At 35.3% G+C, this 25,000-nt stretch overlaps 2 protein-coding genes across 8 annotated transcripts in view; both read left to right on the top strand.

Moving 5' to 3' along the window:
- LOC135102932 (uncharacterized) overlaps window positions 1-19,294 on the top strand; it is a 61,111-nt gene extending 41,817 nt beyond the window's left edge. For 4 of the 7 annotated variants that reach the window (XM_064008617.1, XM_064008618.1, XM_064008619.1 and 1 more), the window contains 4 exons: window positions 2,826-2,933; window positions 3,551-3,814; window positions 9,289-9,733; window positions 10,908-19,294. In XM_064008617.1, the coding sequence (XP_063864687.1) occupies window positions 2,826-2,933; window positions 3,551-3,814; window positions 9,289-9,733; window positions 10,908-11,023 (933 nt within the window). In that variant the 3' untranslated portion in view covers window positions 11,024-19,294. Of the gene's footprint in view, window positions 1-2,825; window positions 2,934-3,550; window positions 3,815-6,767; window positions 6,848-9,288; window positions 9,734-10,907 lie in introns of those variants that run through there. The other 3 variants (XM_064008621.1, XM_064008623.1, XM_064008622.1) reach the window with 3 other exon arrangements.
- Window positions 19,295-23,932: 4,638 nt separating this feature from the next.
- The window catches only part of LOC135102929 (polyamine-transporting ATPase 13A3-like), a 72,834-nt gene continuing 71,766 nt past the window's right edge, over window positions 23,933-25,000 (top strand). The window contains exon 1 of the mRNA XM_064008608.1: window positions 23,933-25,000. This exon is cut by the window's right edge and continues 143 nt beyond it. Within this exon, the coding sequence (XP_063864678.1) occupies window positions 24,981-25,000 (20 nt within the window). The 5' untranslated portion in view covers window positions 23,933-24,980.

The following is a 25,000-nucleotide window of genomic DNA, read 5'->3' as shown; positions in this document are numbered from 1 at the left end:
GTTATCCCTCTTTGTGGACTCAGCACTTGTCTTTTATATATATATATATATATATATATATATATATATATATATATATATATATATATATATATATATATATATATATATATATATATATATGTCGATAACATCTTTTTTTCAGTAATACCGGTTATGTAGACTGCAAGGCATTCAAGATAAAATTGTGTAAACTACGAAAGAGAGAGAGAGAGAGAGAGAGAGAGAGAGAGAGAGAGAGAGAGAGAGAGAGAGAGAGAGAGAGAGTGTTTAAGCAGATTGTAGTGACGAATACGGATCCGGTCTTGAAGGATCCACTCTGGAAAATTTCAAAATGATCTGCTAACGTGATCCGGGCTTAGTCTAACTCCGACTTAGCATGGGTAATCCAGTCACTATTTTTTTCTCAATCACCTTCCGGTTGTGTCCGTTAGGGGTAGCCACAATAACTTATGTTTTCTTTTTTATCCGTCACATGTTTGTCTCCCTTCAGTGCCTTCATAAACCTTCCCTGTGGTCTTCCTCTCCTTCCTGTGGAATTCCTAACCTGCATCCTTCTTCCCGCTTGCTCCTCATCTCAATCTCTGCATGTAGCCAAACCACCTATTTCTCGTTGTTACTATATGACTTTGTCCCCAAACTTGCGAAGGTGAACTGCCCCTCTTAGGTTCACACACACACACACACACACACACACACACACACACACACACACACACACAAAAAAAAAAAAAAAAAAAAAAAAAAAATCAAGACAGTAGATTTAATTTCTATGTATATTTCCTCCACAGCGATTGTAATGCTTTTGTCTTGTAGTGAAATGGGTCAAATTCAATTCTTTTGTCAAATCCTCTTTATGAAACCGGGTTGTTGTCTGGCCTGGAGCGAATTCGAAGCTCATTTGGTGTCTGCATCTATCACTATCTTTGTATCTGACCCACCTAAACAGGTGTAGTTTGTTGTATCGGACTGAGGCGGGTGAGAACTTCGCACCTTCAGAGTAATGATATCTCTCTCTCTCTCTCTCTCTCTCTCTCTCTCTCTCTCTGTGTGTGTGTGTGTGTGTGTGTGTGTGTGTGTTGATGGTTATTGGTTGCACTGTATACTCACGAAGTAGTGTTGCTTCGTAGGAATATGATCTGTCATGTTTATGGTTCGCAGGTTACAATGTGAGGGAGCAGCTTAAGTTCCCAGGTAGTAAGTAACATGCAAGACACGCACGCGTGGGGGGGTGGCAGCAAGGACGAGACTTTTCCCGATGCCTTTGGTGACCTGAGTCACGCGTGACATCAGTGTTGGCTTATTTATTTCGCTGCCATTGCTGGACGTTCATCAGTGCTCATATACGTGTACATTTACTGTATTGATTATTTATTCATTCCTACGACTGTACTAGCTTCCTTTCGCTGACCTTCATGCCCAGACTTTCCACAAAGTTATGGCATTTATCCATTGATTGGCCCTCAGCTTTTGCAAAGATCGTAGTCTGTTGAAGATCCAGGCGTGACGATGGTAAATGACGTGAAGTAATTTGCATAGAGAAATTACCTCTTCCATGACTGGGACTGCAATTAGCCTAAACGTCTCTCTCTCTCTCTCTCTCTCTCTCTCTCTCTCTCTCTCTCTCTCTCTCTCTCTCTCTCTCTCTCTCTCTCTCTCTCTCTCTCTCTCTCTCTCTCTCTCCAGGACGTTATTTAAGTTTTTTTTATTTTGCACATATATACATTTTGAGTATTTACATATATTGTGTGTAAATACTATTGTATTTATATACATTGTCCTTAAATACTATTGTACTTAATTAGTGTATTTAAATACTATATTACATAAGAACATAAGAACATAAGAAATAAGGGAAGCTGCAAGAAGCGACCAGGCTTACACGTGGCAGTCCCTGTATGAAACACTCCTACCTATTTCCATCTGTTATCCCCATCCATAAACTTGTCTAATCTTCTCTTAAAGCTCTCTAGTGTCCTAGCACTAACTACATGATTACTGAGTCCGTTCCACTCATCTACCACTCTATTTGAGAACCAATTTTTTCCTATCTCCTTCCTAAACCTAAATTTTTCAAGCTTGAACCTGTTATTTCTTGTTCTACCCTGGTTGCTGATCCTAAGAATTTTGCTTACATCTCCCTTGTTATAACCCTTATACCACTTAAAGACTTCTATCAGGTCCCCTCTTAACCTACGTCTCTCTAGAGAATGTAAATTTAACCGCTTCAACCTCGCTTCGTAAGGAATACTCCTCATCCCCTGTATCCTTTTAGTCATTCTCCTCTGTACTGATTCTAATAGACCTATATCTTTCCTGTAATGTGGGGACCAGAACTGCACAGCGTAGTCTAGATGAGGTCTGACCAGCGCCAAGTATAACTTTAATATTACTTCCGGCCTTCTACTTTTAACACTCCTAAAAATGAATCCTAGTACCCTATTTGCCTTGTTTCTGGCTTCTATGCATTGTTTCCCTAGACGGAGTTCAGAGCTAACTATAACTCCTAAATCTTTCTCGTACCCTGTACCTACCAGAGTTTGGGTGTTTAATGTGTACCTGTTGTGTGGGTTTCCTCTACCTACGCTAAGCACTTTGCATTTATTGATATTAAATTGCATATTAAAATACATGAAAATCAATACAGTGCTAAATACACAAAAATATACTATCCAACTCTAATGCTAGATGATATTTCACTCTTTTGTGTTTATTGTCCATATTATTTTCTACAGAACCAGCAATTTATGTATGTTAATGAGATGTTGCTACATTGTTAAGTTAGTTAAAATTGCATTTATTTATTTATTTTATTTTTTTTTCAGGATTACCCATTCTTGAAGGAACACAACCGTCCTCCAGGCGGCATGGTTGTGGACAATGGTCACTCTGTGGTTGTATGCAAGGACTGCTATTCATCACTAAAAAATCAGGTGAGTTATACATATTCTCTAATGATTAGTAAATCTGCATTATGTGTAGATCTTACTGTCATTGTATATTGATCTTGAAATTATACTGTATCATATTTTGCTAATGACAGGACTTAGTAATTTAGTCTGATACTACATCAGTAATCTTTCATTATATCAGACTATAGATTACTAAGTCCTGTCATTAGCAAAATATGATACATGTAATGCACTGACTTTGAGTGAAACAAGAATGACACTCTGGTCTTGTTGGAATGATATGACTACTGTTTGAACAGTGATTGTATGTGATTGTCTGTAATAGATTATCTTGGCTATTCCTCAGAAATCAGTACAACTGATGGATGAAACCTTTAAATGAATTTATATTCCATGTTCAAATAATAGTGATCATATTAGATCCTACACATTTTGAAATCAAGGATTCTGAGACATAATGTTCATCACCACATCCCATTACATTAGTTTGTTGTAATAAAAAATTACTGAACTTGGTGTATGCATGAACATAAATAAATGATGAAGCATCATGTAATGGGAACTGGGGTAATACATATTCTGTAGCACTAGTTTTTATTCTATGATTTATGAAAACAAATAACTTGTCTCATGCACAGTACATAGAGTTGGAGAGATGGGGAGTTCCAGTAGAGAAGAGGCAGTACAACTGGATACAACGTCCTCCACCCCCTGAATTCCAACATGGTACTTCTGCAAAGTCCATCCAGGTGTTCACCTCTGGCACTCAGCCCACAGTGGTAGAGCCTGGATCTTCAAGTCCAGGCTCTCAGTTAGGAAATTCTCCAGGTGCTGTACAACAACCAGGAGGTGGAGGTAGTCCAAGAGGGTCCCATGGTCCTGTATTGGGCTCATCTAGTGCGGTATGTGTTTTAACATGTGTGGACAGTTACAGCCTCTTGCATCTACCAGCATGCTTACAGTCCACATGTCCACAGGTTACATAGTTACTTTTCCTTACCTGAAGGTTTTGCATGACTCATCCTGTAACAACTTTTAACTGTTTTTAGTTCTTCATTAGCAAGACTTATTTCCAAACTGTCTCTTCTTAAAAAGTATATAAAAACAAATTGACTAATTCAAGAACACAGAAGCATACACAGTGGATTTTAATTTGAATGCTGATACCAAGCAATGTATGACCAAGGAATATATGAGAAAATGATGGATGACTATAATTTAGGCTGGATTCATGAAGTGACTTATGGCATTATTATACGCCTCAAAAGCTATTATATCTCCAAGTCTTTTGTGGTCACTTCTGTTTGTCATGTGTCATTTCATGAGAATTTTGAATAACTTGTTTTCAATTAGAAATAGGTGAGTTTTAGGATGTAACCTTAGGATATATTTAATTTTGGATTTATGTATAGCATGAAAAGGTCAGTTGCTGAGAGAGGCTGATTGATTGCAGCCATCCCTCAAATGGAATCCCTAAGCTCAGTGGATGTTTCCTGTTTGAATAATTTTATGTAACTTTACATGTAGTATAACTGTCGTGTGTTTTTGTCCTGGTCACAAATTTTTTTTTCTCTGGTGTTTAGGTCTCAGCAATTAAAAAATAGCACTCTTTACTCAGGAAGAAAAATTTTCTTACGTCTGTTGTTACAACAGATCAATTCTGTTGAATATTCTGTGTAAATTATGCATGTATAATACACACACACACACACACACACACACACACACACACACACACACACACACACACACACACACACACTTAATTGCCAATGGTTACTAGTGAACCACTGCCTCTATAAGAACTGGATAGGAAATCAGATTGGATTTATGTGCCTTTCAGTCACCATTTTAGGTGACAACTGCAATTTTTTTTTTTTTTTTTTAAGCATGTAAAAATTCTGTTACAGCATCCAAAGTATCAATAATCAAAAAAATTGAATATAAACCCTTGTAACACAATACTGGAAATCTTACTCATCAGGCTACCTTACCTAGTTGTGATTTGAGGTATACTTTGTTTTCTTTTCTTGAACAGTATAGAAAATCTGATGTATAGAAAATCTGGATGTATATGAGAATATGAACATAGGATATAAATAATTCTGGAATTAGATAAAGGAAAGAAAGAAAGAAAGGATATATATATATATATATATATATATATATATATATATATATATATATATATATATATATATATATATATATATATATATATATATATATATATATATATATATATAAGCTTAGAAATATCAGTTGCTGGGAGAGGTGAGTAGATTGCACCTATCCCTCAGATGGAATCATTGGGGTCAGTGGATTTTTCATGTTTGAATGATTTTATGCAGGCTTACATATATTGTGTATAGGATTCTTGATTTGCAGCATGAAGGCTGGTGAGTCATTAGTTGGGAATGTACCAGCGATCAAGCAGCAGGTATTAATAATGTTATGGCAGAATAGATTCCTGCAATCTGGGCCAGCTGTGGTCACAATTCTCCCAATATTTTTTTCCGATTCTCTCCTGATAAGGCTACTGGCTGCTCTTCTGGAGAGCCCCAGCCCCACATGGGGGAGTTCCTAACTTAACACTATGGTTCAAATGTAGATGTAGAAAGAAGAGCAATTTTAAAATACTTTCCTGCAAAACCATTAATAGAGGATTAGGCCTGATCTGAAGGTGGATGCTTTATAGAAGCAACAGGAATCTATTAATTATCTTTTGTAGTGTTGGTAACAACCAAAGTACCAATGTAGATATTCATGTACATTGCTGCTGTACATATTTAAATTAAATGTTAACCAACTTGATGAAATGGTGAAGTTTGGAAGCACAGCTTGTAAATACACACATAAAAAAAAAAAAAAGTGAGGTATTGCTTCAGTATCTGAAATGAGAATACATAAATGTTCAGATATACAGGTCACTTTATAAACAATAATAAAGTCATTTAGCTGTCCTTTTCATTACTCTGCAGTGTAATAATTTATTGTGGTTATTTTTGTTGCTAGCATACTCACTATACAGTATATGCACTGTAAAGAAGGTGACTTAGTTGCACACTTTATAGTTGGATCAGAAGCATATTGCCACTACATTTCCTATGCATCATGAAAGATAACTAAAAAGACAAAGCAAGGGAACCAGGAACTCCTCTCTTTCTATTCCCCATGTTCAGATCAGCGATGACAGCTTATCTGGACGACTATCTACCTTTAAAGGGGATCTTAACCATACAAACAGTATTTAAATTCAAGCTTGTATTTATTACTCAAATAAAGGTCTCAAATATATCAACACGCTGAAAGGCTATTTTTAGTGTTCAGAAATTACAGGAAGTTTGAAATAAAAAGTTTTGTCTACAAAATAATAATGCTTGCACAAAAAGACATGTAAATTGTGAGAAAACAGATATTAAGGAAGAGTTGCTTCCTTAAGCACATAAATTGACTGATAAGTCATATATTTATTCATAGCTCACAGTGGGAAAATTCTTGCCAAGACAAGTGAAAACTAGCAGTGGTTACTACATTTTATCCCTTTATGTTACTGATATTACCTATCCAGTTCTCATACAATGCTCACATTATGCTCATATATATCAAAACCTGACAACTTGAGAAGCGGACTTGCTACACCACAATATAAAAAATGTACAGACATGATCTTCCTCGGAGACACATTTTATTTACCACTTCAGATGGATATTCTTAGCATATCAGGGGACATACTCGTAAATAGGAAGCATTAGGACTCAAAAGGAATCATTCATTTGAGAATCGTCAGCTTGAGTTGATTCCTGATGACAGCAGAGTCATCACAATAGATTGTGACTGCTTGTTACTTCTCAGAGTTGTCTGTGGCGCATGGCTCATCTCGATGAATTGCCTCAAGCTGATGGAGTTGGTACTAAATGATAAGTATGAAATATGTAAGTTTTTAGCATTATTTCTCCTCCCAAGTTAGTAAATACTTAAGTCAGTGATAGTGTGAATATGAGCTCTATCTTCTTGATAACATGACTGATCCCAGGTATTAGTGTTGAAATCTCTTAGGTAACAGCAGATACTAATGAAATTAAATTTTCAAAGTTATTATGGAGTAGATTCTGAAATTGTTCATGTGGAATCATTAGGACTTAATCCAGTATTAGTCACTGTAGTATGGTATGGGAGACCAGATAGTTCTGTTTGCAAAATATACAACTGTTAATGTGGATATGTGATGAGGAGAAGTTGCAAATCCTAGTTAAAAATTAGGAGTGAGAAGGAAGCTTGAGGTGAATGTGGCAAAAAACATTGAGTTGAGTTGCTGTACATATGTAATTCTTGGAGATGCTGAGAAAGTTTTAAAGGATGAAATATTGGAACAAATGCAGATTTTTATGTTTGGCTGTGAAGTGAGACAGAAGAGTGCATTGAGACACTATTGAATAACAGGATGTGGGGAGGAGCCAGGGTTTTGCAGAGCTGTGAGGAGTCTGGAGATGGGGTCTGTCAGTGAAGATGAAAATATGAATGTTTAAGGGGATTGTTGTATTATACCAAATGCTTACAAACTTATTCCTTATGGAGCTTTTAGAAAACATCTCAGTAACACAGATTAACAAGAAGACAGTCTTAAAAACTGATAGTTTATTGTACAGATGTGGTCACAGATAGGATTGGCACAAAACTTGATTCAGATGTACTGAAAGAACAAGTAGTTTTCCCAAGTGATGAATTAACTGACCATATCTATGTCATTAATCAAGTAGTGGAAAAATATACAGAATATTCTCAACCACTGTGCATTGCTTTCATAGATTATAAGAAAAAAAAACTCTGACTCAATAAAAACCTTATCAGTTACAAAAGCTTTCAGGAAACTTGTGGTTAAAGAAAGATGAAGATATATACTGGAAGATATCTAGAAAGAAAGATCTATCACTGAAATGGGAAGAGGGGAAATTTTAAATAAGTAGAAAACATGTAGTAAGTAATCCCAGGTTTGGCAATTATACTGTTTTGATGAGTGAATCAATAAATTAAATTCACATGATTTTGTGATTATGCAAAAGGAAACTAAGGCGTTAGTCTGAAGATGAATATGAAAACAAAGTTGACATTTAACAGTTACATACTAGACCATGAAATAAAAAAACAGAGATGAGTGTAGATCCCAGATCATGGAGGAAAACAAAATCAAAGAAACAATAGCAGTAGTATGAAGTGTTTTTGATAAATAAAGCCGTGTCATTAGAAATAGTTTCCCACTCTCACTGCAGAGATGGATTTATTATTGGTACATTGTTTTTGTTCTTATATATGGAACAGGAGCCTGCAGATTAGGAAATGAATCAGAGTTGAAGACATTATGACAATTAAAAGAAATACACTGTGAACATAAGCTGGATGCTAAACAGATAACAGATTAGAGTAATTGAATGATGACCTGGAGATGGTGAAAGAAGGCATGATAGATAAATAGATAGAGAAATAAAACATTTTGTTGGAGGTGGTCTGGAATAAACAGGCAACCAACCAAGGTTTGTGAAGATCAGGGAGATCTTCACCCTTCAATGAAATCTTAGAATGGTGATGGTGACAATGATATGGGAAAACCAGTGGTTTATATAACTCATCCCACAACTTGCATGACCAATGAACAGTCTTGAAATGCTTGCTACTGTACTTATTTGCATGTGTCCATCTTATTATGTAAAATGGTAGTTCTCTCACCCTCTGCACTACGAATATCATAGTCTCATCGTCATCCCCTACCACTTCTGCTTCTGCATGGTCATTAGTCTTACTACCACAATTTCAAGCTCTTAACAAAATATATCAGCTTATCCCAGAACATTTATTTAGTGTACTCATCTAAACTGAAATGGGATCATGAACAGATTTACAAAACTGTAAATATGATAGATTTTACTCTCTTATACGTAATATTTTATGTAATTCTTTAACGCTCTTTTGCCTTGCATCTCACTTTTCAATTTCATTATTGTAATTTATGTTCTTATCAATGATTAAAATACTGACATAAGAAGGCAATGAATACTGAGAAACAGTGGTGAGAAAGCCTCTGTGAGCCTGTCACTGAGACTGGAAACTCTCAATTGCCTTTTTGGGAGGATTTTGTACATTTTCAGGAATCTACACTATGCTGTGAAAGATATATTATGAAAAACATGCTCACCTGTAATAACTGTTTAGGCGTATGTTGTAATTTTACCTGAATCATCACAGAATACTAGATACATCCTCTACATAAGAGATTATTTTACTAAACATAAATTGTTATATAATGAATCTATTTTTCAAGTGGAAAGTTTGAGATTTCATTGGATTGGGAGAAATTAACAAGCATTTTTAATTTCTGCAGGTGGTTGATGGAGCTGGGATACAAGTACATGCATCAAAGCAGAGTGAAGAGCTTGCATTACCTGCTAATAGTGCCTTATCAAAAGCAAATGCCAGTACAAGCATGTGTGCAGATTTATCTGAAACTTGCATAGGAAATATCCACTCCCGCTATGCCCCCCTCCCTCTCAAAATTGGTATTGCCAGGCAGGGGGGCACACAGTCTAACAACCTCACCAAGCAACATTCAATGGGTTCCAGTGAAAGTCTCAACTCTGGCAATACCAAAGGGCCTGGAAACTCAGAGCAAAAAGTCCTCAAAGTGGACCAATTCTCCAAGAATTCAAATTCCTCAGGTGTCTCCAAACCAGGCATCCAAGGACATGTCTCCTCAAACCGAGACACAGTCTACCAGCTAGAGAACCATGATAAGCTGGTACACAAGAAGAGGAGATCTGTGATCAGAGGTGTGTTCCCATAGTGTTTATTGTTATTTATTTTAAAGGAGTTAGAAAGTATTTTGCTCCGAGTTATTTTATTACCTTTACTTCAATCTTTTAGTTTTGTCAAAATCATGTCTGGTCCTTGAATTCAAGAAAATCTACAGTAAAAGATGTAGTAAAATATAGTAATTTTATTAGTACTTTTTTTCTTTTAAATAAAAATAAAAATCTCTTCATAGCATTACACCAAGAACTTTTTTATTTCACTGTAATACTAACACTTGTTTTCAATTTTAGCCTTCATGTTGTAAATCCATTAGTATTCTCCATTGTGTTGTTTTTTTTATTTCTAAATTCTTACTCTACAGATGATCAGCCTCTGTAACTTTAATACCAAATTGTCACCACTCTGTTTTGAAAGAAACAGTATTTGCATGTATGTATTAGGTAAATTTACCTAATGTTGGTCTTTTGTGCAGTACAGTCTTTGGCAGCCTCTACATTCTAGCTTAAATCCTTAAACCTTTACAGTATAGCATGACCTTATCCCACATTTTTCTTTGGTTAGTCCCTTATGGGGTCTATCATCAATATTTGTGTCACAAGTTTTTGACTAAACTATTTCCCTGCTTTCTTTCTATATGCCACCTCAATTTCTGTCTTCTCAGAAACATCACTAATACTATGAAAGCCCTTCCCCTTTTTCAATTTTTCATTTGTTGTCCTTTTTTTCAGCAGGTCTCTCACTCAAAAAATACAACACAATCACATAATTATTTCAGTGTCAGTATGTTTTTCTGTATGTATGAATCCTCTTTTTTTAATGCCCAGGTTTAATTACCATGAACCATCACATTTCTTAAACAGTCTGCTTACAATTGTTGTCTTGTTTAAAAGAAAATTCTCTCAAAGTTGGTAAAGACAACCATTCCCTAAACTTCTAGTAATTTTTTGTCTCTAGCAATTGAGCTCATCATCAGCTCCATCTCCTAGGTCTAAAATATTTCCAAGGCAGCAGAACTCATTAACACATACACATAAATAGAATATATATAGATATGGGATTTAACCTCAAAGCTTTTTTTCTAAGATGGGAAAAAAAAGAAATCCTATTTCCTAACAATCACATTTCATAACAAGTGAGAGATATTTTTCAGCTTTGAGTTTTACCAAGAAATAAATTAATCATAACCTCCAGCAGGCCTCAACACTCCTGCAGTAGCAACAAGCAGTGCCAGCTCCCAGATACAGAGGCCATCCTGCACACAGCAGCTCCTTTCAACCTCTCCAGAACTTCAGACCAAGTGCTCATAGACAAGATGAAGAAATTAAATTTTCTTAACAATATATTGTCAAGATAATTCATGCTACTATTGATATTTCATATTTGCTTTAATTTGTCAATTATGAGAAAATTGATCTGATTTGTGACTTATTCAAATTGAAGCTCTTTATTTCATATCTTTATTTACATAACCTTGTAGTACACAAGGTTTGAGCTAAGCTCATGTCGTCCAGTCTCCATTGCTGTCTATAAACACTCTAATTTATAAATGATGGATGTTCCTTTCATACATCTTCATCACCAATCTATTCCAGAGTATAAATTTATGTTTATGCCCTTTTTAACATCATGTGAGAGGAAAGTATGCTTTCATTTATGCTCAAGCCTCCTCTTTCTCCAGTCATTCATTATTGTAATGTTTCCTCTATCCCCTAATTCCAAACTTGTTACTTTCACTATTATATTTGTCACCATACGTGGGTGTTATCGCGATAAATTATCGTGATAACGATATCAGGTTATCGGTTATACGATAATTATTTTTCCCACGTTATTGATTCATCGGTATCACCAACACTTTTGGTTTCAAACTAGTGATAATCGGTAATTTTAGTTTATGGAACATGAGCATGTTAAAGTTTTAAACTTTCAAAATCAAATGTAATTATTTTACTTAAAACTACTTTTCATTAGTGAAGAGACAGGATAAACATTGAATTAGAATTCTAAGATTTTTCTAAGTTTTCTAAGATAAAGATAAAAATAAAGATTTGGATTTATCAATTTTTTTTTTATTTAAAATATCAATTTCATTATTGCTAGTATTGGAATTTTGGATTTGTTGATTTATCAGTTGTCAGGTGATAAATTTATCACCAGTTATTGATTACCGGTTATCGCTGATAAGGTTAACATTATTGATTTATTGGTTATTGTGATAAATATTTTCGTTATTGCGCCCAGCTATGTTTGTCACCTTATTTTTCTTTTTGTATAATGTAGACAGCTATAGTATATTTGTCCTTTTTACATGACATATGCTTTAGGGTTGGCCAGGCAACATTTTGGTAGCTATGCTTTACATCATAATTATGTTTTTTTTTTTTTTTTTTTTTTTTTTTTTTTTTTTTTTTTTTTTTTTGTAAGGTGACAACCAAAGCTATATATATATTCTAACTCTGATCAGAGTATAAATATTATGAAGTCTTGATATTTCTTTTTTGATATTACTAAAGTAATATCAGACTATATTTATCAACAATTTAGTAATCTTACTGATGCACATTTATGTGATGAGTTTATTTCTCATTACATGTTTCCTATTAGATATCTTTCCTTTCCCACCATTTCCTTAACATGAATTTCTTGGCATTATAGTCTACTCTTCAATACTGATTTTATTGATTACCTCTAAATATTTCTTGCAGCAATTAATATTAATGTATTATTTCACAATCTTATTGTTCATAATCAAGTTTCTCAAATCTTTCAACCCTTCACTTGTATAAATCAAGATCATTACTTAAGGAAAAAAGTGATCCTTGGAGCACTTCATTTCATCATTTCTGTTGTAAGGAAACCTCTTTCCTTAAAACAATCTATTTTTCATATAATTTTCCCATCTGTCTTCAACATTTTTTATGTACCCTTTAAAAATTATTGTGAATGGCTCTTCATAGAGATACACTTTTCTAATTCAAGTAAATAGTCCTTCTGTCTTCTGAACTATATTGGATATGAAAACTCTAGATAAAACTTGACGGTACATATCTAAATCTATTTCATCTTTGTGAGACTTGGTCTTTTCACTTTTTTTTTTTTTTTTATACAAAACTTCCACATGGATCTAGAGTTAAGGGCTTCTTTATCATTTTCATACTGGTAATGTTTGCTCTCTTTCAATTCTCTAAACTAATTTTCTCATTTAGAAAGCATAATTGTAATATATTGGATTTGCAAGCTGTGATCATTTTATTAACTAACTTCTCCACTAGACTTTCATGTAAAATAAAAAAAAACCAGTGATGATCTTCATTCCTGGTATTCATATTTTCAGTATTTTCAAAGAATCACTAATTTTGATTGTGAAATATCATCTTCTTACAAAATGGAGACGGACAAGAAGCTTGTTACTACAAGCCAGGCAAGTTTAAATGTAGAGCCTGGAATCTGACACCCAATGCCCAGTTACTTTGGGGGGGTGTAGGTGTGTGTGTGTGTGTGTGTGTGTGTGTGTGTGTGTGTGTGTGTGTGTGTGTGTGTGTGTGTGTGTGTGTGTGTGTGTGTGTGTGTGTGTGTGTGTGTGTGTTTAGATACAAGAAGGAAAGTTTCACGAGAAGAGTGATTGATAAAGAATATTGATGTTTTATCAGGTGAGAACTGTCTCCCTGTTGGCTGATACAATATTCATTTGCAAAATGCAGTTACATCATAATAATTTTATTTGCATACAAATTTGTCAAGAGCAGTACAATACCATTTTTTCCCACCAGGTTATGATAGACCTAATCTGCTCTCAAAATATTCTTGATATCAGAAGAGAGATGTGGCTTTGATCTTTGAAGATATGCATATTTTCTTGGTTTTCTAAATGATAGTGATCTCTGGCCAAATGATTGTTATTTAGATTCCAGTTCTTACAATGCTATTTATCACCCATTATCAAAGTCAGTAATCCTGGTTCACTTTCAAATAAATTACAAAATGTCAAAATATGGTTCCCTGCAATATTCTCATCTTACAGCACATTGGGAACATTTCTTTACACAGGTCTTTGGTAAATTCTCCTACTACTGTAGATTTAACTGTTCTGCCAAAATAAGCTTCTGTACTTGTTAACTCAATGTATGGGATGTATTTGAATATTGTACACTCAATCATTGTTTAATGTTGGGCATGGATGGCCTTAATGGTATTTTTTTTTTCCAGAGAGAGAGAGAGAGAGAGAGAGAGAGAGAGAGAGAGAGAGAGAGAGAGAGAGAATTGTGTGAATCCTCCTTACAAGAGACCAGAAATTATACCACACCATAAAAGTGGTAAACATGTAATGTTTGAGAAGTATTTTTATAGTGTTTTTAATACAATTGGTTATTTCTGAAATACTTTAAGTTAGAAGAATGACCAGTTGTAATACACACACACACACACACACACACACACACACACACACACACACACACACACACACACACACACACACACACACACACACACACACACACACACACACACTATTCACCCAGCAGCAAGCAAGTGTAGCATATAAGCTGAGGGGTTGTGACCTCACTTTTCTGGTGTGTGATGTGTGCAGTCCTGCCAAGTGATTGGTCATTTTGAGTTTGAGCTCTTTCCATAGAGAAACAGCTGGCTGTGATATGAGATCAGCAGACAACTGTAGATGAATAACACACACACACACACACACACACACACACACACACACACACACATCATTTTTGGTATATGCAAAGAATGTACACACTAATTTTATTTATTTATTTATTTATTTTATCTTATAATTTTTGAATAGACAGAAATACTAAAGCAATTGCCTTTAGGTGTGCATTTTCTTCTGCATACAACAATACTTACGTATATTAGAAGTGGTAGTTTGCTCAACCTAAATAGCTAATATCCCTTCTGTAAGCAGATTAAATGGAATAGAGCAAATTGGGTTGGTGGATGCGCACTCAAGAAGTCCAATTCAAATTGAAAATTGAAGTCACTGATGCCACTGAAATCTTACAGTATTATAACACAAATTCATATGGAGTTGTACATATCTAATAGAACCTAAAATAAAAGATTCGACAATTTTGAAAGATTACACTTCATACAAATCACTTTTCTCCACTTCTACATAGAATTAGTAATATAATTTTATGGTACATCACTTTGTTGTTAGAATTACTTGAATATCGGTGAAGCAAAATCATCAGCATTCATAACAAACCTCAAATGCAGATGAATTTGTATATCAAAACCCACCAACTTAGTTGTAATTAAGTCATTTGGGATTGGCATATGGACAAAAACTTTTATATATATATATATATATATATATATATATATATATATATATATATATATATATATATATATATATATATATATATATATATATATATATATATATATATATATATATATATATATATATATATATATATATATAATAGCTCAGAATAATGTAAAGTTTAAGAATTTCAGACATAACTTGAAATAGCAGTGGAAGTAAGCTTTCTATGAACATCTTCCTGTGGGGCTACACACTGCTAGTGTAACATTTGCTTTGAGCACATTGTTACCATAATACTTAGTTTACTGATAGTCACCCAATGGATAATTTTGTTTTGTATGAGTTATTTTTTTTACTGTATCACTCATGTACCATCAATCAGAAGAAATGCATTAGTTATCAATGTTGCAAAATAGGTGTACTGGGGCAGGCTGATTTACACTCTGATACTCATAGAATTATGCACTTTATGACTCTCCCTATATCAAAATTATTATTTACTCCTTTTCTAACTATTGTACTTATGGTATCCTTCCTTATTCCTGTACTTCAGAATTTATCATGACTTTACACGTTCATAATAGGAAAAAAAATAATAATTTGTGATATTTTTATGAACATATCTTTTTTCCCTCCACAAGTTTTATTATAACTCTCCTCAGCATATTCAACATATTTTCTCTCTGTATCTGTCTTTGGAGTGGCATGGGGTGGCACAAAGCCCCTCAGTCTAGCAACTTGTGTGTAGCCGGGAGGTAGTACATTCATCAACATCCCTACTGCTGAAAGTTGGAAAGAAAGGGTGATAGAGAATATAGTACATGTGCCATATGTAGAAGGCATGATAAAGTTTTGGGAAGATATTAGTAGTGTTCACTGCAGACACAACAGGGGATTTCGAAAGTATGGCATGCATCACTGCATTGGTGACATGGGATATTGAAGGTGAAACAACAGCTGTTGCAGAAGTGAGGTAAACTGCTTTTACAGAAAGCTGAGAGTGATTTTGTATCTGAGATAGGAACAGAGATAGCAGGGATCATATAAAAAATATTAGTGTTTGAGCCAATGGTTATAGTTAAGAAAGGAGCCATAACTGAGGAAATCAAGGCATTATCAATCATGGAATCTGTGTTGATGGCCTGGTGCAATATATTGGCTGCCTCCCTCTCTTGCTCTCCCCTTCTTTTGTTTCTCCCTACTCCTCCATCATCTTATTCAAAGCATAGCCATGATGAAATTGCTTAATCTCATGGAACTTTTCATATCAGCACAAAGTTGTCATGGTCTTTGCTGTAAGACAAGACTACAAACAGTTTGAAGTGCAATTTATTGTGGGGCAGTCTTCTCTTTGCCCTCTTTCCTCAAACTGCTTGGTAACTTTGGATTGTTAGAGTTCACAAGGGAGGCATAAGGTTGAAATAACACTAGTGTGTTAGCTATTCCATGCACATGCAAAGATAAATATAAACACACAGGTGCACATGCAGAAGTAATCACACAACATAAGTTTGGATATCTGTACTTTCAAACACATGTAAAACTTGTGAAATCTGTAGTATCTGTAAAATCAAATATTATTCACTTGGAAGTTGGAAAACTTGTTAAAATTGTCTTTGAAAAATTTTTAATGTCAATGCTTGTAAAAGTTATACTGCCATTTGAGTTACTCACCAAGAACTGAGTTGATGGAAAGCTTACAGTCAGTGAACGCCAATCTTGCATGGTAGTGGTATATATAAGCTACTCGGAGAGTGTGTTTTACGTAATTAAAGCCTCTCAGCAAGCATAAAAAATGAACTGGGACAAATTGACTTATTGGCATCTCAGATGCATCTCTCCTCCTCATTCATACAAACAGCAGCAATAACTAGTATTGCGTAGGTCACCAGTGTTCATTGTGTCTTTGGTGACATGTGACCAACTCTGTTCTCTAGGTGAAACGCATAATGTTCATGCTGTGGTGTTTGTAGTGATGAATGCGAGGCAGGTAAGCCATGATGATATTATTCAATCATAAATCTTCACATGTTGGGCTTAAGTGGTGTTGATATACCAAAATATGTGGGTTTTAAAATGCAAAACTTGCAGAACCTCATACAAAAATTCGACAAGGGAGGCAATGAGGAATTGTCTTTTCAGAAACATGGTGGCGGCATCCCTTTAGAGTTACCCCACGGCTTCTAGCTTCTCTACAAAGACAGTTGGACTCTATTCTGATTCAGGGAAGCAGCAAGGATGCCACCATTGTGCCTGTGTAAAGACAGTTCCTCACTGCCTCGCTTGACGAATTTTCATATGAGGTTCTGGAAGATTTGCATGTTTTGCTACATTGAAACCATTCAAGCCTGACATACAAAGATTTATAGTTGAATGATATCACTGTGACTTGTTTGTCTCACACTCATCACAAGCACCACAAAATTAACAGAAAATGTGTTTCAACCCGAGAAAAAAAAAAGTTATGGTTATGCATCATCAAACACAATGAATATTGACACTGGTAATTAATACTGGTCATTGCTGCTATGGGTGTAAGCGAGGAGGAGAAATGCACTTGGGATGCCACTAAGTGAATTTGTCCCAGCCCATTTTTTATGCTTGCTGAGAGGCCTTAAATAAGACATGCTCTATGAGTAGCCTTTGCAGCCCTGATGTAAAATCAGCATTTGCTGACCATATATATACATGTATGGGTTTTGTAAACAATCATATTACTTGTTCATCTTAAATTAGAATTAAATTTATGAAGTGAACATTATTTTTACAAAACTGTTTTGCTAAATTTAGTCATTCCATAAATGAGAAAAAAGTTGTAATATTACTTTATTGTAATTATTAATTTCCCACATAAGGACTCATTTTAATGTTTTATGCAGGATTCATAAAATTTATTGCCAAATTTAAATCATCTCAATAAATTTTCCAAGATCCTGATTAAAAAAGGATGACTTGGTCAAATATACATGTATACACACACACACACACACACACACACACACACACACACACACACACACACACTACACAACCATGATACACTGCAAGTTGGAGTATGCTGCAGTTGTATGGTCTCCACATAGAATATAAAGAAATTGGAAAGAATACAGAGGACAGCAACAAAGATGGTGCCAGAATTGAAGGAAAAAAAAAACTGATGAAGAGCAACTGGAAGAAATGAGATTAATAACATGGGAAGAGAGAAGAGAAAGAGGAGACTTGATAACAATGTACAAATTAATAAACCGTATGGAAAAGGTAGACAGACAAGTTGTGGAGATGCATATAGATGAGGGAACAAGCTGTGTGAGAGGACATACAAAAGAGATTAAGGAGAGTAAATGTCTCAGTAACATCAAGAAATATACTTTCCTGTACTGAAGCATTCATCTCTGGAACAGTTTAAGTGAAGAGGCAGTTATAGCTGTTAGTGTGAGTAAATTTAAAGAAAAATTGGATAGCTGCAGATATGGAGACAGGAAAAATGATCTTTAGCTTGGACCCTGTACAATACAACTAGATAAATACACACACTAACTCACTAATAATGCCCTTTCCTGTCATATGGTAGGTTGAGGTGCCTTACACTGATGAATGAGAGGTTATTTTCTTCCTTAAGCAAGAGGATGGAGTATGTTAGATGAAAGGTTACAGTCTTATCCATAAATCATACTACATGCACTCCAAGCTCCCTCTGGGAGGGTATAGCCGATGATCATGAGTCCAGCATGTGATCTTCAAAAACATGGGTGAATCTCACACACATGCACACGCACACACACACACACACACACACACACACACACACACACACACACACACACTAGTATAAATTGAAGTGAACAATGATTAAAAGTTTATATTAACTTTTAAAATCTGGGTGGCTTCTTGTAACATACTAAATTAGTTCACTTCAACTCAAAATCATACGAAGCTAGATACTTTTAGACTGAGAATTTTACTAGAAACAACAAACGTTTCACTGATTTTAAGACAGCACCCATGAAACTTTGTAAAATCACGTAATCTTAGCTTAAATAAGAGTATAAGACAGCCACCGGATTCAGAGAGTTAATACCATAGACTGTGGAAAGGTATTTAGAGTAGTGTAAAACATTATTATTACTATTATATGATCTTTCATATGAAAGAATATTTAATCTTTTACCTAGAATCTAGGTGAGAATATAGGTATGTATAAAACATGAGTAACAGTTTCTTCCCATTCAATGTATACATTGCTGTGGTATATGTACCCATAAAGACTCAAATTGAATTTCAATGGTGTTTTCTTTGCTTCCTTCTCATTGTGTTAAGGCTTGATTTTCACTATCCATCATACATGATGCAATAAGTGGTGTCAAACTCTTGATGACATGATTTTGCCAGCTCACCTTTACATGTAGTTTTACTTCTGAGCTCTAATATTTGTGTGATGTTCTAACAGGTGTAGGTGTTCTGCTGTGTTTGGGATATCTCATTCTTTTCCCTCTAACTGCTATTTGCTTTTGACTACCACAATGTAATTCCTTTCCAATCCTCAAATTTTATATTACAAGCTTTAGCAGCTATTTCAATCAACTGATCTTACTTCTTTAGTGTTGGCTTAACTTTATGAAGTTCTCTCTCTCTCTCTCTCTCTCTCTCTCTCTCTCTCTCTCTCTCCCACATTACATTTTCTCATTCGTTAAAGCTTCTGATGAAAAGTAGGGAATGTTCATAAAATTACCCAAGATAATGAAAAGGAAGAAAGTTTATACTGCATTCATGGACTTTTAAGAAAAAGTGCACAAAAATTTGTTAAATGGCAATAAGGGAGGTACATTAAAGGTATATGGGGTAAAAGCTATGGATAAAGGTACACAGTAAAGATATGTACCAAGCAAAAAAATGATAAATAAATGTGATATCCACATAACTATTTAACTTTTGTATGGATGAATTAGTCAGAGAGATACACCCCCTGTGGCTGAAGGAACATAGCTTGGCTCTACACACTGTGGCCAGGTTGGAGGAATATTGGCATTTTATTCCTTTCATGTCATAAATGGCAAGTAAAATGGATGTAGCATAGGGTTGGGGATTCTTCATCGGTAATGAGACAAGACTTGCCTTTTTATCTTAGTTATCTCTCTTTAAAGATGCTAGCCTGGTTTATAGTGTACTAAGAGAAATGAAAGAGAGAGTTGGTAATTTAAGAGCATATAACTGTGGTAAGTGATGGAAACAATTCCATTTGCAGATGATACACTCCTGATTACTCTTAGATACATTTGATGATACTTGTGATAAGCATCATCAGCCTGTATGTGATGTACTGCATGATAGATCTCTGAGATCCCCAGTTCTTAGGCTGGCTTGTTAAGGCATATACTACACCACAATGTCACAGGGTGTCCATACATACAGTGTGTAAAACAAAATAAAAAACTGAAATGTCTCCTGGCCTGGGATTCAATCTCAGATCCTATTGATTGTGAGATAAGCATACTAAGCCCTACACCCTCTCAGATGTAAGCATGTTAGTGCTCAGAATTCCCTTCCTGATGCTGTAGTTACTTTCTTGCTGTGTTCACTTGCTGTTTTACTTGGTGCCAGCTACCTCCAACTATTCTGCTTCCATTCTTGGTTACAGTTTGAATAAGGAGGATACTAGCAGTCATGTCCCAAAGCATAGATCATACATATGTACAACTAATTGTATTACCAAACTTGCAAATATTGAATTACCAAACTTGCTTGGTGTTCATTTAACTGATTTCAATATCACAATTATTACTGGCCTCTCTCCAATAATGTTACTGATGATCTACAACTACTAAACTTTTTGTATGAATTCTGCCCAGATAAAAAAATTCTCTTTATTGGTGATTTCAACTTACCATCAATTAATTAGGGTGGCAAAGCCCATAATCGTTATCATTCTCCTACTGATTCTCAATATCTATAATGTTTTACCTTACTGGGCTTAAATCTGTGGGTAACAGAACCAGCTATTCTTTAAGGTAAAACTCTAGATATAAATGAAGAAGACTGATTTGGTGTCCAGATATTACCCATTCTGCCCAATCATGACCATTGCATTACGTGATTATCTGTTTCAGTACAGGTTCAACTCTGATGGTTCTTACCCTATTAGGCACAAGGGCAAGTACCACTCAATATGGCTAAATCTCTCATCATATGACTGGAATTCTTGAACTCAGACCAGCAGATGTCATCACATATTGGCTTGATACTGAACCCTCTTTCTGAGATATCTGTACCTATTAGACAGAATAAAATTAGTTTCATCTAAGTTTACAGTTTCAACACAAGCTATCAATTGTGCCAGGAAAAACATCTAGAGCATTACCTCAATATGGCAGACACTCTTCTTGTTGTAACAGAAGCCCTAAATAGATATTAACAACCAATACTGTAATTTTAGTGCTCACAGCCAATATGCTTATGAACATTCTCTTGTAACCTGATTCACTGATAACCCAAAGATTCTTCACTCTTATATTAGGAGTAAAAAATTGGCAAGACAAGTATAGGCTTTCTTGAGTTTCAAGATAACAGTTATATACAATGATTTTGTTATAGCAGAGTGCTTCTCTGACTCCAGCATCAGTTTACCTCCAAGATGACCCTCCTATGCCATTTCCACACCAATCATTTAATGGAAGGCTTGATATTACTGAAACAACTCTTGAATCTGTCCACCAGGTTCTGGTAGGTCATAATACCTCTTCTGCCATGGGCCCTGATAGTCTTCATCCCCACCTCTTGAAGTCTTGTGCCCTAGAATTTACACTTACCCTTAACACTGCTTCTTCAGCAGTCTATTGCTAAAGGTATTCTTCCTTATATGTGGAGGCAGTTTAACATTATATTTTATCTTTAAAAAGGGGTCCAGGTACAATATTCTAACTACAGACTGGTAGGTTTGACCTCCATGTGCTGTAAGACCTTGGAAAGAATTTTGAGCAAAAAGAAAAAAATTAATTAATAAGAAAAATAATAAAATAAAATAGATTAATTAATTAATAAATAAATAAAATAAAAAAAAACATCTTGAAAGTTGAACTGAATAATATTCTAAGTTATATCTAGTTTGGTTTAAAGCTGGCCAATCTACACAAAGATCAACTACTTCTTGCATATAACCAGATTTCAACATGAATAGATAAGGGCAGTAATGTTGACCTAATACTTTTTGATTTCTTGAAAGCATTTGATGTGATAAATTATTCTTTAATAACCAACAAGCTAAGATGCATTGGTATTCAGAGCAATTCCCTTGGTTGGGTAAGGGATTTCTTGACTGGCAGGACAATGAGTGTATCTGTTAATCACATTACAAGTTCCTTTTAAACTGATTTCCTGAGGGGTTTGCCAGGGCTTAGTCTTAGGCTCCCCATTATTTCTCATTTGCATCATGCATGTCATTTTATAAATTGCCACATATGATGCACTTTCCAGTCATAGTCTATTTAATTTCAATACCTCTATAAATCATTCTAAGGCTTGGAGCTGTCGCAATGATGGAGTGAGGCTTCCCCACTCCCCTTCCATCTAGCTGTGATACCCATCAGGCAAGAACATCAGGTATGATCTAAAGAAAATTAATTTCACAATTAATTAAAACTAATCTAACCTAGTCCATTACCATCAGATTTTATTAGCACTTAACAGGTAATATATATATATAATAAGATAATGAAAAAAAAAATAAAAAAAATAAAAAAATAAAAAAATTATATATATATATATATATATATATATATATATATATATATATATATATATATATATATATATATATATATATATATATATATATATATATATATATATATATATAAACTAAAGAGGTCTATAATTAAAGTTTCGGGCATGTCGTTAACCAAATCAGATAATGCCAAAACGATTTTTGTTAAGATAAGTTTGATATAGGTAGATCAAGATAATAATACACACATGATTGAGTACTACACTATAGCTAGTGCGTCCTCGAGTTAACCCAATTAATATATTTACCTGATAGAATTGAAGTGTTTGTTTTTACTATATCATATAGAAAGTTCAAAATACTTTCCTTTTACATATTTCACACCATACACTTACGTACAGTAACTCATTAGTCTTGCATGAAATTGTGTAATCTGCACTAACCCTCTACGCGCATTGTAAACATTTGTTCGAGTCTGTCAAAACTGAATATCGTCATAGACATTACAACATTCTTAACTACAATCCAGTGGCTCGTTTATTTCATTCATATATATATATATATATACAATAAACTAATGATACAGTGTATAATTATTCATGAAGACCCAAACCCCCCAATGTTATCTTGGTGTGTAAGCAGAAACCCCTGCCAGGTCAGGTGAACGCGGGACAGGCCATGGAGCATCTCGCATTGTTATCAGTTCGACACCATGATGTTGAATTTCCGCTGAGCATGTCCGGCCGATAAAGCCTTGATCGGCATACGGTGTGTGGACGCAAACGTGATTTTCGGTTGCAAGCTAAATTTTTGTTTGAGTTCTTCCGGTAATATAAAAAAAAAGGCTTTCTCTTAATTATCAAATATTATTCGTAGATTTTGCATTATATAAGATAATCACGTCTCCTAATATATCCATAATTTAGATCCTTATGAAATAACTATAAAAAATGTGGTCGGACAACTGCAAGGCACGATACATATGGTGTTAAACGGCGGAATTGGATTAATGCATTTTTTGTTTGCTTTTAGCCGCCAACGAAGATGATTTTTACACAAGGAATGAACTTAGACGAACGAATAAAGATAACACTTAAAGATACATTTTACAGTTTTGATGTAATTGGGAGGAAAATTACTTTCTTATTACACCCCCTGACAACTGCACAGGATCCCACACATTACACACACACACACACTCTCGCAACACACATACACACACACATACGGACGGTCTGGGTCGATCGACTAGACGTGAGCTTCCGTGACGAGAGGACGGTCTTCTCCTGACAGTTTTCGTCGTGTCCTTCTACAGTGACCGTGTGTTTATAGACCATACTGACGTAAACACGAACCTATAGAGTGTCTGGGGAGTATATGGCGTCACCAGTCTTGCCGTGAGAACAGAGACAAGGCAACACAGAGGGGACTGGTGCACCGACAGGCACCACGCGGAACATCGTCCATACTGTTACCAGTGCTATATATATCCTCACGTCTTTCAGTGGATATAGGCAATCTTGAAAAGGCCGGCACATGGGCTGCAGTCTCACAGTATTCCCTAACTGGTGCTCCTGTTTCGTATGGTCCTGATAACCTCACTTAGCCCAGTGGATGTCCAAATATACATATCACAGGGTAGAGTCGTTTTATTTATAGGATGAATAAACTTTGGTCTAACACGTGTTCGATTGAAGTTCAGAGGATGTACATTGAATCCAGGTCAATAAGTAACGTGTTGTAATCATGACTGGCGTCGAGTGTGAACTTGGGAATCGTATCGAGGTGGTCAGGTCGTGGCAGATGCATCCACACCAATATCCAGTGGGGTGGAGCAGACCCATGGACAGCGCCGATGATGGAGGAGGAATAAGAGAAGTCTCGATGTGTTCATGATACTACTCGAGGAAGAGGCCACAGGCCCTAGGCCCTAGGAACTTCAGCTCGCCCTATGATGATGGTAAAGGTCCGTGGGCTGCTAGGCACCCCTCTATTGCTCTGAGGCAGGTGCCTTCACACCAGGTTTCCGGCATAAGATAGCATTTTACAAAACTTGACAACACTCATTCATGATGGTGGTTTTTATTCTCTCTAACGATGTGAGTGAGCTGTAAAAGGAACAATCGTTGGTGACGTGCTTGAGTTGACTGGACATACGTTTCGTCGCGTGTGGCATAACGGCCACACGCGGCTAAGGTGGTCTTGAGTGCAGCGGAAACTCTGACGAAGCCATACAAACACGTGTTGCATTATGGCCGGTACGAATAACCC

The sequence above is a fragment of the Scylla paramamosain genome, chromosome 8 (assembly GCF_035594125.1).
Source record: "Scylla paramamosain isolate STU-SP2022 chromosome 8, ASM3559412v1, whole genome shotgun sequence".
In the NCBI taxonomy this organism is placed as follows: Eukaryota; Metazoa; Arthropoda; class Malacostraca; order Decapoda; family Portunidae; genus Scylla; species Scylla paramamosain.
The sequence above is the reverse complement of the archived record's forward strand: the minus strand, read 5'-3'. Positions and strand labels throughout refer to the sequence as shown.